At 37.5% G+C, this 12,183-nt stretch overlaps 1 protein-coding gene across 1 annotated transcript in view; it reads left to right on the top strand.

Moving 5' to 3' along the window:
* The window catches only part of LOC306866635 (AT-rich interactive domain-containing protein 3B-like), a 35,583-nt gene that overhangs the window by 9,651 nt on the left and 13,749 nt on the right, over positions 1 to 12,183 (top strand). Inside the window, exons 3-4 of the mRNA XM_079411901.1 lie at positions 7,732 to 7,806; positions 10,434 to 10,506. Of these exons, the coding sequence (XP_079268027.1) occupies positions 7,732 to 7,806; positions 10,434 to 10,506 (148 nt within the window). The remainder of the gene's footprint in view (positions 1 to 7,731; positions 7,807 to 10,433; positions 10,507 to 12,183) is intronic.

Below are 12,183 nucleotides of genomic sequence, written 5' to 3'. Positions count from 1 at the left end.
GTAAAATGTCAGATGCGTAATGGTAATGAAAATTAAAGGGTAAAATGTGCTTAATTGTTCAAAATGTAATTATTGATCCTGAATGTGGTGATTGCAAAGTATTATTATTATTATTATTATTTTTTTTTACAGGCTTTGTGAGATAATAAAATGTTGTCATTTAAACAACCAGGTTTAATGCATGGAACTGAAATAATATTGTATTTAAAAAATAATACACTAGTTACTAAGTGAATCTGATTCACTTTTTTTTATTTTAGATTTTTTAGTATTTTTGGTTGAATTTTAATGCACAAAAAGGAAAAACAGAATAAGCAAGGTTTTACCGCTTGAGGGGCTTCAATCCCACCCCCACCCTCTCTTTTTTTTTTTTTTGGTCCCACCCGTCTTTATTTCTGTCCTTTAGTATTTAATGATGCTCTCTGTGGTAACAGTATCAGATTGCAGGGTGGGGGGGATGTGAAGAGACTGGTTTGATGGCACTGACTACACAAAAGAGAACAGATGCCACAAATGGCATTTTTAAATGAGGGTTGGGGGTTGTCTTTTTGTAGCTTTTCACACTTTAAATGGATAAGCCTCAGTCAATCAGTAAACACCTTTGGTGAAAGTGCAGTAGTCGGGTGTAAAGTTGGCGCCAGTGTTTACTCAATCTTAGCGAACGGGGGAATTAATTGGCAGTTTGCAGATAAAGGAAGTTAACGCCAGCTTTCTTTAGAATCTCCAAGGGGAAGGACTTTAAGGTTTTTCAGGGAGGCCAATGTTTGGTTAGGGGACATTATTTCTACTTGTGCTTGAAAAGTTGAGTTTAGGGTTGTTGCTGATTTTGTTTTTTGGGTTTACTAGTGTTGAATTCAATAAATCATCTCCCAAGTCAATGAGGAGGTCAAATGGCCGCCATTAAACTTTTCATTGAGCACATGGCTGAGGCCTTTCCAGATAGCTTGGTGCCCTTTAAACCTAGCGTTTTTAGCAGTAGCTGACACAATGTCCTTTTTAGGGAGCTCGGGATGGTAATCTAGGGTGATTAATGGAGTTTTAATCAGGCTCAGTTGACGTCGGCACATGCATGTGCTTTGAGTTACAGCCTCCCATTTGGCGTGTATGATGACCATATCAAAGGCATCGGGTCAATAGAAACACCCCGCTACTTTGATTCTGCGTTTGTCAGGAGAAATATATGGAGGCAATTAGCAAAATCTACCTCAAAAAGTACCTGTTTATTATTTTAGAGGCCAAATATTCATTCCAAGTCTTACTTTGAAGCCTCCCATTGCGCTTTTGCCATACTCTTTAAAAATAAAGGTTAAAAATAAAAGCTCATAAAATAAAAAAGCTTCCAAAAATGTGTTTTCATAGCAATTCTATAAAAGAACCATTTTTGGTTCCCTAAAGAACCTTTCAGTGAACAGTTCTTTTCTTAGTGTGAAGGCCATTTTAAACCTCTAAAGAACCTTTTTCTACTATATAAAACCTTTTGTGGAATGGAAAGGTTCCATGGATGTTAAAGGTTCTTCATTGAACCGTTGATGCTAATAAAGAACTTATTTTTAAAAGTGTAGAATCTTTCCATTACACAAAAGGTTCCTTTTATAGTGTAAAATGTTAGATGTAAAAAAAAAAAGACAGCCTTGTGTACCCAACATGGATTGAGTTATATTGTCTTCTTTACAGTTGCTATGGCAAAAGTGATGTGTACGAATAAACAAAAAGACAGAAGTGCTTTAGATGGCACACGCTTGACGTTCTCCCTTCCCCCAAAAGAGCTTGTTCTAAACGAACAACAGGAAATTTGTCCTTGGGTTCGGGAGCAATCTTGTTTGCCGAACTCTTTTGCATTATTTAACTGTCAGAATCACCTTGACAACATTTCACCCCCACACCAACGATACAATCCAGCCGGTAGCAATCAATTCTTATTATATCAGGGATTGCTGTCACAGTGGAATGATTTTCCATATAAATTATCAATGACCCGACGACCTCACACTTGTACGTTCACTCCAAATGTTAGCATGACATCTGGTGCGTGTTATTAGCTTAATTCTCTTGAACGTTACGGGTGTTAATGCGCTCGCGAGGTCTGTCAATCTTTCTCTGGTAGCTTTGACAGAGCTTGGTGGTCCATCTTGATGGAGAAGTTTCAGTCGGACGACCCTCCTGGGTCCTATGATCTGGTCGCTGGCGTCAGCTCGAAGTGCAGTCCATCTGTGCGATAGATCAGTGCAGATTCAATTAGTAATGGTCTTTGCTCTTAAGAATATCATCTCGACAGGCTGATTCCATGATAAAACATTGTTTATTTGAATTGCAAGCTGTCAGATGGATGTTTTATAGCCTTGTTTTGGTGCCATTTCGCCCTTCCCGTTTTTCAGTGCAGTGTGAACTATCTGGTCGGGTGGCAACTCTAACCCTTGAATAGGAGGCATTTGATAGTAAAAATCTTTAAAGGCCAGAGGCAAGAATGTGAGGTTGGTGAGGGGCTGGCGTCTAGTTTGTCCAGCCCCACCCAAAGGAAACATTCCAAGTGGAATTAGTTTCTTTTCTTCAAATGGTGAGAATTCCCATTAGGGGCCTGTGCATAAAGGGAGAATAGAGGGAGTGTCTTCGTCGCAGCCATCCTATGATTTGTGACCGTTTCTAGTCCATTTCACCAAATGTAATGGAGGGGGGAATGGTAATCAACCAGAAAGGTATATGGGGAAGGGAGGGGTGTTTTCTTATTTGTCCATCCATTTCCTATCCCTCTTAACAAGTGTAGAATGTTTATCCCCAACCCCCCTCAAGACCTGTCCTGACTCGCCGGAGGTTTTCACAACCTTCGTTTTACCAAAAGCAGCTTAGGGCTTTATCATCACACAGTATCTATTTATCAGTGTCACTAGAATGTGGAATTTCAAGCACACCTAGGAAGAAATCAAGTGCTAAAAAATGCATACCCATAACCCAGCGGGGTTGAAAGTGACTTTTTTTTTTTTTTGGTCATCAATAGAAACGTTTATATAGGTTAAAAGTACATTTTGGACTAGCAATAACGTTGTTATTTTATGTTATGTTATGTTTTGTTTTTTGTTAATCCTGTTTATTTTATTATTTTTATTTTTATTACTTGAGCATCACCTTTATTTATTTATTTATTTAGTTTTGGTAAATTTTAGCACCTTTTTATTTATAGCCCCTTGTTTTTGTTATTTTATTAATTTATTTATTTTTAATTAGGTTTTATTTTTTGTTTCGTTGTGTTCGTGTTTTGTTTTTGTGGAAAACGTAGTCTCTACAAGTGTTTTCAAATAACTTTTTTTAGAAAGTGGACTGCAGCAGTTGTTAGTCCAGTTTGACTACATAAATGAATGTGTTGTACAAAAGTAGACAATGCAAGAATTGCAAAGTATTATAAACGGGACATGCGAATATCATCATGCTCTGAATCCGTAAAGGCCCCAAATCTCATTCTTGAGGGATTATTGGCATTTTAAAATTCTTAAATTAAGTAGAAAACCTGCGTAGGACAGGTATGCTTTTGGGATCTGTCCTCCTTCAGTTCCTAACTTTCCAAACGTTCCGATACTGAGTTAAAGCCGTGGTGGACTGAGATCTTCACACCTGTGTCCATTTGTTTGAAAGACAATCTGTTTTCTCATGTAGCACCCAGTCAGGACAAAGATAATGGATGTGAACTCTGCCTCAGGCCTTTGCAGGATGTTCAAGGATTTGGACAAGCAGTTACAGGCCCTGGCTTTGGGCCTTTTGTCTCTGTTTCGGCTCTTCTCAACTATGTGGCATTTGTATTGTTCAAAGGGCCATATCAACCAATAAGGCCTAATAAAGCTACTTTGGGTTTTTTTTTTTACTCCGCCGCCTCTTTTTTTTTTTTTTTTTTTTTTTTTTCCTTGTACACAGTTGTACAGGCTGCACATTTTGCTGAATTTTTCCCACAATGGACTTCTTATTGTGGGAGACTGGACAGCCGCACACCTTAAAGGATCACTTAGCGTAGTGCGGCATACGACCACGAATTGCTCTAAATGGATCCATTACAAATTCCCAGGGACAAAAGTCCCCAATCTATTCCCTCCCCCACCTGTCCAGCCTCTATTTCTCCTGGCACAGCAAGGAGCCAAATAAGTGAGACTGTGACGTTTGGCAGTGGAGACCCAATTATTTGATTTGGATTAAAGATCCAGGCCATCCCCCATGGTGCTGTTCAGTGCTGTTGCCTATGGAGCAGCTGCGGAGTTGTTGAAAATCCAATGGCCGTGTGGTGCTTGGACATAAGTTCTCTTCTCCAAGTCAGAGAAAGTTTCCTTGATCCTATTTATTTTTTTGTCTTTATGTAATATGGTTATTGAAAAATAGAGGTGAGTGGAATGGCAAAAATCTTTTAGCACTATAGTAGTAGTATGTAGTAGGCTAATTTTTGCTGAGAACTGCCTCTACATTTCTTTTCTGTTTGACTGTAACTTGACTGTATTCTTTTTAAAATTAGTTTTTCTTGTTGGTTTTATTTTGTTTTTATTTTGGGAACTAAAGTTGCCTCTCTTTGTTTTTGTTTTATTTTATTTTTTGTTGTTTTGGTACTTTCTTTGATTTAGTTTCTGATGTCTTTTTGTCTGTTTTTAATTATTTTTTCTTTTCTTTTGACCTTGAGAATCTCTCTTCTTTTTTTTTTTCTTTGTTCTTTTGTTTTGGTTCAGTTTTGTTTTTTTCTTTGTTCTTTTGTTTTGGTTAAGTTTTGTTTTATGTGGGTAACTTGAGTGCCTCTGTCCCTTTTTTTTACCTTTTCTTTTTAATCTGTTTGTTTGTTTGTTTGTTTGTCTGTCAATTGTATGATTTGGCATTTTGCAATGTTACTTAGTGACTACAAATGACCTACATTTACGCTAAATGCATGTGACACATCAAAACAAAATTGCTCCCAACAAAGCTGTTTCACCATTTGAAGAGTAGGCTGTCATTTGCTTTTTGCCATCCTTATATATTTGCACCACAGATTTACAGTATAGCAGAATCTTTACATAGTCATACTGCCCAACCCTGTTGTAAAAGAATCCTTTAAGAAGAAATCAAACAACCTAAGTGCCTCAACTGAATAGTGAGTCATGGTGAGTGCTGAAGACGAAACTGCTCCACACAGCGTGATCTCTAACTTATCAAAATGTAATTACCACCCATTCTTATCAGCATACTGGTATATTCGCATTAACACCCAAAGAGGTCTGCTTGATAGGGGAGGTAACTGTTTCATCTCAGTTGAACAATCCCATCTAGGTGTTGATAGCACTTTGGGAAGCCCACCCTGTTATAGCATTACTGCCTGTTGACTTAATGTCTCTGGTTTCTCAATGGTAGACTGTATTCACATTAGAAGATCTCTGTTTGGGCTCTTTTGTTAGGATATCACTTATCTAGTAGACTAATGCTGTGGTTTTCACCCGTATTGATTTTTTTTTTCCCTAAATTCAAATGTTGTTCATGAGCTACACTCTTACAAATAAAGGTTCTTTATTGGCGTTGAAGATTCCATGAAGAACCTTCAACATCTGTGGAACCATTTCTTTGCACAAACGGTTATTTTAGATTTTTAGAATTTAACTCAAAGGTTCTTAGAGGATCCAAAAATAGTTCTTCTATGGTATCACTTTCAAAAAAACTCATTTGGAACCTTCATTTTTAGGAGTGTAGAGTTTAATTTTGTGTCCATCCTTTCAGCCCAAGTCTTTATTTGCTACATTCAGATGTGACAAACACTGGACAAGCCATGTGTTTGTTCCTCCCACCCAAGTAATTATTTGCCATGGTCAGCTAGGGCAGTGGTTTCTGTCGAATTAATATGGGGGAAGGGGCTTTCATTTCCTTTGGGTGACCCAGATGGTCATCTGCTTCCTCTTCTCAGCTAATTTGTCCACTAGCCAATCAGTTCTCCCTTAATATGATTAGTAAGGCCAAAGCCTGACCTGTAAGCCTGATAACAAGTTCTTGTAAATGTCTTCAATGTAGGATAATGTTTTGCGTTCGGCTCGCGTGTCGATGCCATTTAGTTTGACACGTGCACCATAGAAGTCTGAGATTTCTCGTAAGCCTTTTATAAAGGAATTCAATACACAAGTGTTTGTTGTTTTCAGATTCCCTCAAGGTTATACAGTAGACAATCATTCACTTGACACATCACAATACCACACAGCATGGATGCCCATCGCGGTTGATACCCTGCCGGGTTCCCGCTCCTGGGCCCAGCTGGTGTGTGTTTGCTGAAAACGTGGAGAGGGACTTGCTGTAGAGCACGCTCTTACCCAGCTGTGATTCACTTAGCATATTAAAGAGTGGGGCAGTGGATGAGTCCTATAAACTGCTAAATTGCCACTCTGCCTTTTCCTTTCAGACTTTGTGTAAATGAATACTGGAGCCGCAGTGGATAACTTGTAATCAAGCACAGGGCATGTGCACTGGGGGACTATTAGATTTTATAACTGTTTTGTGGTCATGGCCTCTGGGTAACAAGGGTGACGCAGTGCTAAAACTGATTGCCTTCAAGCGTATGAGCTTAAAACATGGCATCTATCTTTATACTAGAGATATATGAATGTATCGGTAACATTGGTTATTGGGTGATAATTGAGATTTTAGATTTATCATTATTGCTCCATGTTATATTGGATTATATTAGCCAATATTGGATAGTTTTTGCATGCTTGTTTGCTCTGTTACGTTTAGATAATCTAACACTCACTTAGTTAATCTTTAAAATCACAGATAAAGATGTTATCCGTGTTATTTAATTAACACTGTTAATGTAATCTTTAGTATATGTATTATATATTCTCAGCCTCAGCCATGCATATTGCACTCTGAGCTGGAAACACTTCAGGAGTTTGGAAGTCTTCATCGGATTGGTTATACAGGATTTCCGGGAGACGTGTGTGTTGCGTTCTTTAATCTTCCGCCTGGGAACAAAAATGGCGTGGAGCCAAACCCCCTCACGAAAGAAAAAAGCTGTCGTGTTTACAACTGATGAAGAGCGTTTGTCATGATCAATTAAATGCTGAATTTTCAAAAGTATGTGAAAATTAAGGTTCGCGGCATAGAATCTTTAAAATATGTCCGAGAGTTTGTTATTGTGACGACATTTCCACGCCCCTAAACATGATGCGGCACAAAATGAAAGGTGATTGGTTGCTTTACCTGTCAGTCATATGGCCTCTTGGGCGGGCCTTGGCCATTCAAAGCAGCTAAAGTTCCCAGACATTCAGCCGTCAGTTTCTCTATATCATTAAAAACACTAATTTATTGATTTATAAATAATTTCATATTTATCTTTAGCAAATGTAAACTTTTTTTCGTACTGTATATTATGTTGTGATGCCTAAATTCACTTTTGTATTCAAAAAAAGTTTTTTTTTGTTTGTTTGTTTTTTGACAATGTTTTTTATTTATAACTTTAAAATAATCATCAGCCAGAAATTTTCAAAAGTTTGCATGGTACATTTGTAATTTCCTTGTAGCTTCTGTCCACTGTTACTCAGCCATCGGCTTTGTACCCCTTCATGTTCACACAAGGAAGACCCTCAGAGTTCAAAGGTTAGCGTTAAGGAACGCCTTCCTGACATGCAGACTGGAGCCTGCTTGTGCCGACACCCAATAACTCACTTTCTAGTCTGTCCTTTCAAACAGTGGCCCCCAAAGTTATCTCCTGTCACGTTGTTTTGATAATGGTTTTTCTCTCTTTTCTTGTAGAATGGAAATTCAAGTTGGAACGAGGAAGGCGAGAGTGGGAGAAGCCGAGGAGAGGCCTCCAGAGACTTTGCCAAGGTAAACATTGTTTCTAAGCAATGGTCATTTAGTCATTACACGTTTTGTCAGTGACACACTAACACAGCTTCGCTGAGTTATTAACTTTACAGTAGCGTGTAGAAGAAACGTTTTGTATAGTTAGGGGCTGTCAGTTTTTTTTTTTAATCGCAATTAATTTGCTTATTCAGGTAATTTTTAAAGAAAGAAAACGAGTTATATATGATTATTGGTTTCTAACATTTTTGTCTGACACATTACAGAATATTTGTACACTACTGTTCAAAAGTTAGGATTAAGGTCTGTAACATTTTTTTAATGTCTCTTATGCTCACAAAGTCTGCTTTTTAATTCTATACAGTAATAACGGCAATATTGTGAAATATTATATATATTTCTATTTTAATATATTTTAAAATGTAATTTGTTCCTGTGATCAAAGCTGAATTTTCAGCATCATTACTCCAGTCTTCAGCGTCACATGATCCGTCAGAAATCTTTCTAATATGCTGATTTGATGCTCTATCAGTGCTTAAAACAGTTGTGATTAATAGTTTTGTAGAAACTGCATTTTTCAGGGGGGGGTTTTATATCTAAAAAGTTAGTTTTGATTACTAGAAACTAGGGGTGCTCCGATTGATCAGGTACCGATCATTATCGGCCGATAATCGCGTTGGCATGTTTGATCGGTGGTCTCTAAAAAGGCAGATCTCAAAAAACCGATCTCTAGCTGATGACGCCCGTGCAGTGAGAGGTTTGGCTTGACATGCAGCGGCACCTTCTCAGTCTTTGTCTGGAGCGGGTGAAATAATTATAATGCTGAAGGTGAAGTACAATTTATATTTAAAGTAATTTGAAACTTTCTGAGACATCATTTCATAAACAGCCTGTGCGAATCTTCGCGCATCCTCTCAAAATGCGCAAACGGCTTCAAATCATATCGCGTCTGCATTATAAGCACGCTGCATAGTTGACACAGGAATTGTCACTTGCACAATAGATGCAGTGTCGCATCGTTACTAAAGTTTATAAATTGCTTTTCTTGTTAATTTTTGCCAGTGTTTAACCATTCAGCGCTCGCGCGCTCTCCTGGAGACTGTGCGCTCATGCACTCGCAGCGCGCACACATAATGCCAGGTTCACATTACTACGTTTGCGGTGCGTATTTTTCTGCGCTCATGTTAACGGATCAGAGCGTTAACACTGCACTCTGCAGCAGTGCAGAGATCGTTTCCGCACCGAGTATATCTTTGCTGTACTGCACCCGCTGAATTAAAGTGACAGTGCATTGTTTGCGGTAAATTTGAACATGGATTGACACGAAAATGTAGTAATTACACTATAAATGCATATAATTAAAGTCTACTGTGTTTCAGAGTCATCACGTGGCTTTTTGGCTAGGTTTAAAGGAAAAGAGCACTTTTAGATAAACAAGGCAATAATAGATAGCACTCATGGAGGTATGGATAGCAAAGTTCTTTATAAACCGCAGGATTGCTTGTAATAATTATTTAAATGCAAAAGATAATTTAGTAGAGCTGACTGTTTCTGCCAGTCATAAGTTAATTTAGAATGTTTGTGATAAGTAGTTTAAATGTTTTGTCACTTGCTTGAGTAACTTTAAATCTAGAAGTAGCCTAAATGCAAAAGTAAAAAGCATTGAATAATGTGTTTCTTATAGGCTATTTATTGCATTTAAACACGTCTATAAAGATTGTATTACTGTAAAAGAAAAAAGAATCACAATGAAAAAGCATTTTCAGTAACAATGTTTGGATTTGAAATCAAAATAATGGATAAATGTTGTGTTTGTGGTAAACAGATGGATCAGTAGTGGACTCCTGTGTGAAATCAGGCTTGTGCTGTGTGTAAGCTTTTCTGCAACAATTGTAAAAACAAAAATGCACTGGATGATCAAACATTTAGGTGAGATAAATATATATTTTTAAATATATAAAAAAATAAAATGTCTAAAAAATGCCCCCCTCAAATTAAAACAATCCTCTCTCACAAGAGTCACCTAAGAGAGGAATTCCCCCCATTCTCAAAAATGAAATTCAGGCACTGAATAAATGTCTAAAAATACTGATTGGAGTATCACTATAAATAATTCTACATAATAAAAAGGTGGCTTTAAAAAGATCGGTATCGGTGATCGGACTGGCCGATACTGCTTTCTGTGATTTGGCAATCGGTGATCGGCCACAAAAATCCTGATCGGTGCACCCCTACTAGAAACAATTTTTTCATAACATTATAAATGTGTTTACTGTCACTTTTGATCAATTATGTATATCTAAATAAAGACCATGCAGTGCGTGCTAATGACTTTACTTTTATTAAATATGCCATCTTGGTTTGATTTAGGAATTAATTACCAGTAAAGGTGGTATTTTATTTACTTTATTTGAAGTTCATGGTCAAATTTAATATTAACCATATTATATTTATTTAATCACATACATTAACAAATTGACAGCCCTTATATTGATATATATTAGTATATTAAATTCTGTGTTTTATTGAACAAACAAGGACTTTTGTTCAGCCTTAAGAACAATAGCTTTGTCTAAAAAGAAGCTGACATGAAGTTTCCGAATGGATGTTACAATGATAAACTAATTAATTCTTCACAATTTTCCTTAAAGCTTTACGAACTGGACAACGACCCAAAACGGAAGGAGTTCCTCGACGACCTTTTTGCATACATGCAGAAAAGAGGTAGGACTGGCTCTATTAATCCTATTTCAAACATTAATTTCCTCCCAAAGGGACCTACATCTTGTCTTTTATAGGACAAGTGTCTGTAGGAATAATTGAATCCACTTTAGCATTGCTCTTTGGCGATGACCGATTTAATTGGACACCTTCACCTAGCGTGGAGACGGCCCCCTTAGTTAAGTGGAATCATATGTCCCCGGTCTCAGATTAGCATACTGTGACAGAAAGATGGGCCTGATGGCGTCATCCGACTAAGACTAAGCTCTCAGCGACACAGCTTGACTGGGCTATTAACCCCATACCACGGGTTTAAACTCAACCAGATGGAGAGCTGTTTGTGTTGGTCTACCATCAAACCCCCGTGCCACCTACTAGTGTGCGTAAGTAGGGTTGTCAGCTGAGACTTCATAATGGGTGGGGGATGGGAAATAGTGTGATCTTGCCAAATGTCCATCACGGAGGTCCTCTCAGCCATGATTAATGATGTTTTTTTTGACTGATGGAGTGTGTGAAAATGACTTCTGTGGGTGACGGTTGGGTGTTTTTCGAGTGCTGAAAGTGTTTCAGCGTGCGACTTGACTCAATCGGGATGAGTAGCTGGTTTTGTGTAGATTGCAGTCAGTTTATACTCAGGAACCAGACGTTTGTTTTGTTTTTTCGGTTGTCTGGTGTTGGTCTGAAGTCTCTGGAGGCATGTTATCAGTGACTAGCTAACTAGCATCTCTCGTTCTACTTCACTTTATTCTAGTGGTCGACTAATATGGATGTTTTTATGACTGATGCCAGTTCTAATATCTTAGAGAGCACAGTAGACAAGTATATACCACACCATTTAATCGTAAGATAAAATACCAGTAAATAACAGTTGCGGCAATAAAATGGTAAAAAAAATTGTAATTTATGAATTAGAGAATTCTTTGAAAAATTAACCAATATGAATGAATAACGTAATTAAATCTGTGAAATAAACTTAAATGTATACTTTAAGTCAGCTACTTTTTGTTTCTTTGTTTAACATTTTGTTTGATAATTTATTAAACCGAACTGTTAAACAAAAAGTAATATAAATGGAGAGCGGGAAATTCTGTCAAAAAAGCTCTGGTGCTGTCAAAATAAGTAAATTTCCAACACTTAACAGCCAAACTGAAAAAATATTAAAGGCCAATGCGGATCATTTAAAAAAAAAAAAAAAAGGCAAATATTGCAAACATGCAATGTGGTGCCTTTATTTGCTTTAGATGCATTTCTTGGTATTTGACGTGCAAAATAAATGAGTTGGTGGCCTTTTTATGGTATGTTTAAATGTAATATTCCAGGTTCAATACAAGTTAAGCACTTATCCCTTTTCTTCCATTGTAAGTGTTTCACTGTAATCTTTTTTTTTTTATTAGGAAAATGAGGTCAAATTTATTTTTGTGGTAATCAACTGGGCTTCACTTGCATTAAACCCGGAATATTCCATAACATGCCTCATACATGTATATATTTTCTCTTTGATCTTTCTAACTTTACACACACACCTATTAAAGTCGGCCCCTGCCCTGTGTATTGTCCACATCAGAGCCCTTGAAACTTGATAAGATGGGAGAAGGACAGGAGCAGTGGCTGCAGGGGAGTTTTGTGAGGGGATGTTCGGTGTGTGTGTGTGTGCGTGTTGATTGGGGGCTGCGAGGGGGA

This window comes from Barbus barbus, assembly GCF_936440315.1.
Source record: "Barbus barbus genome assembly, chromosome: 48".
Taxonomy (NCBI): Eukaryota; Metazoa; Chordata; class Actinopteri; order Cypriniformes; family Cyprinidae; genus Barbus; species Barbus barbus.
Note: the sequence above shows the minus strand (reverse complement) of the source record. Positions and strands in the feature narration are given on the sequence as shown.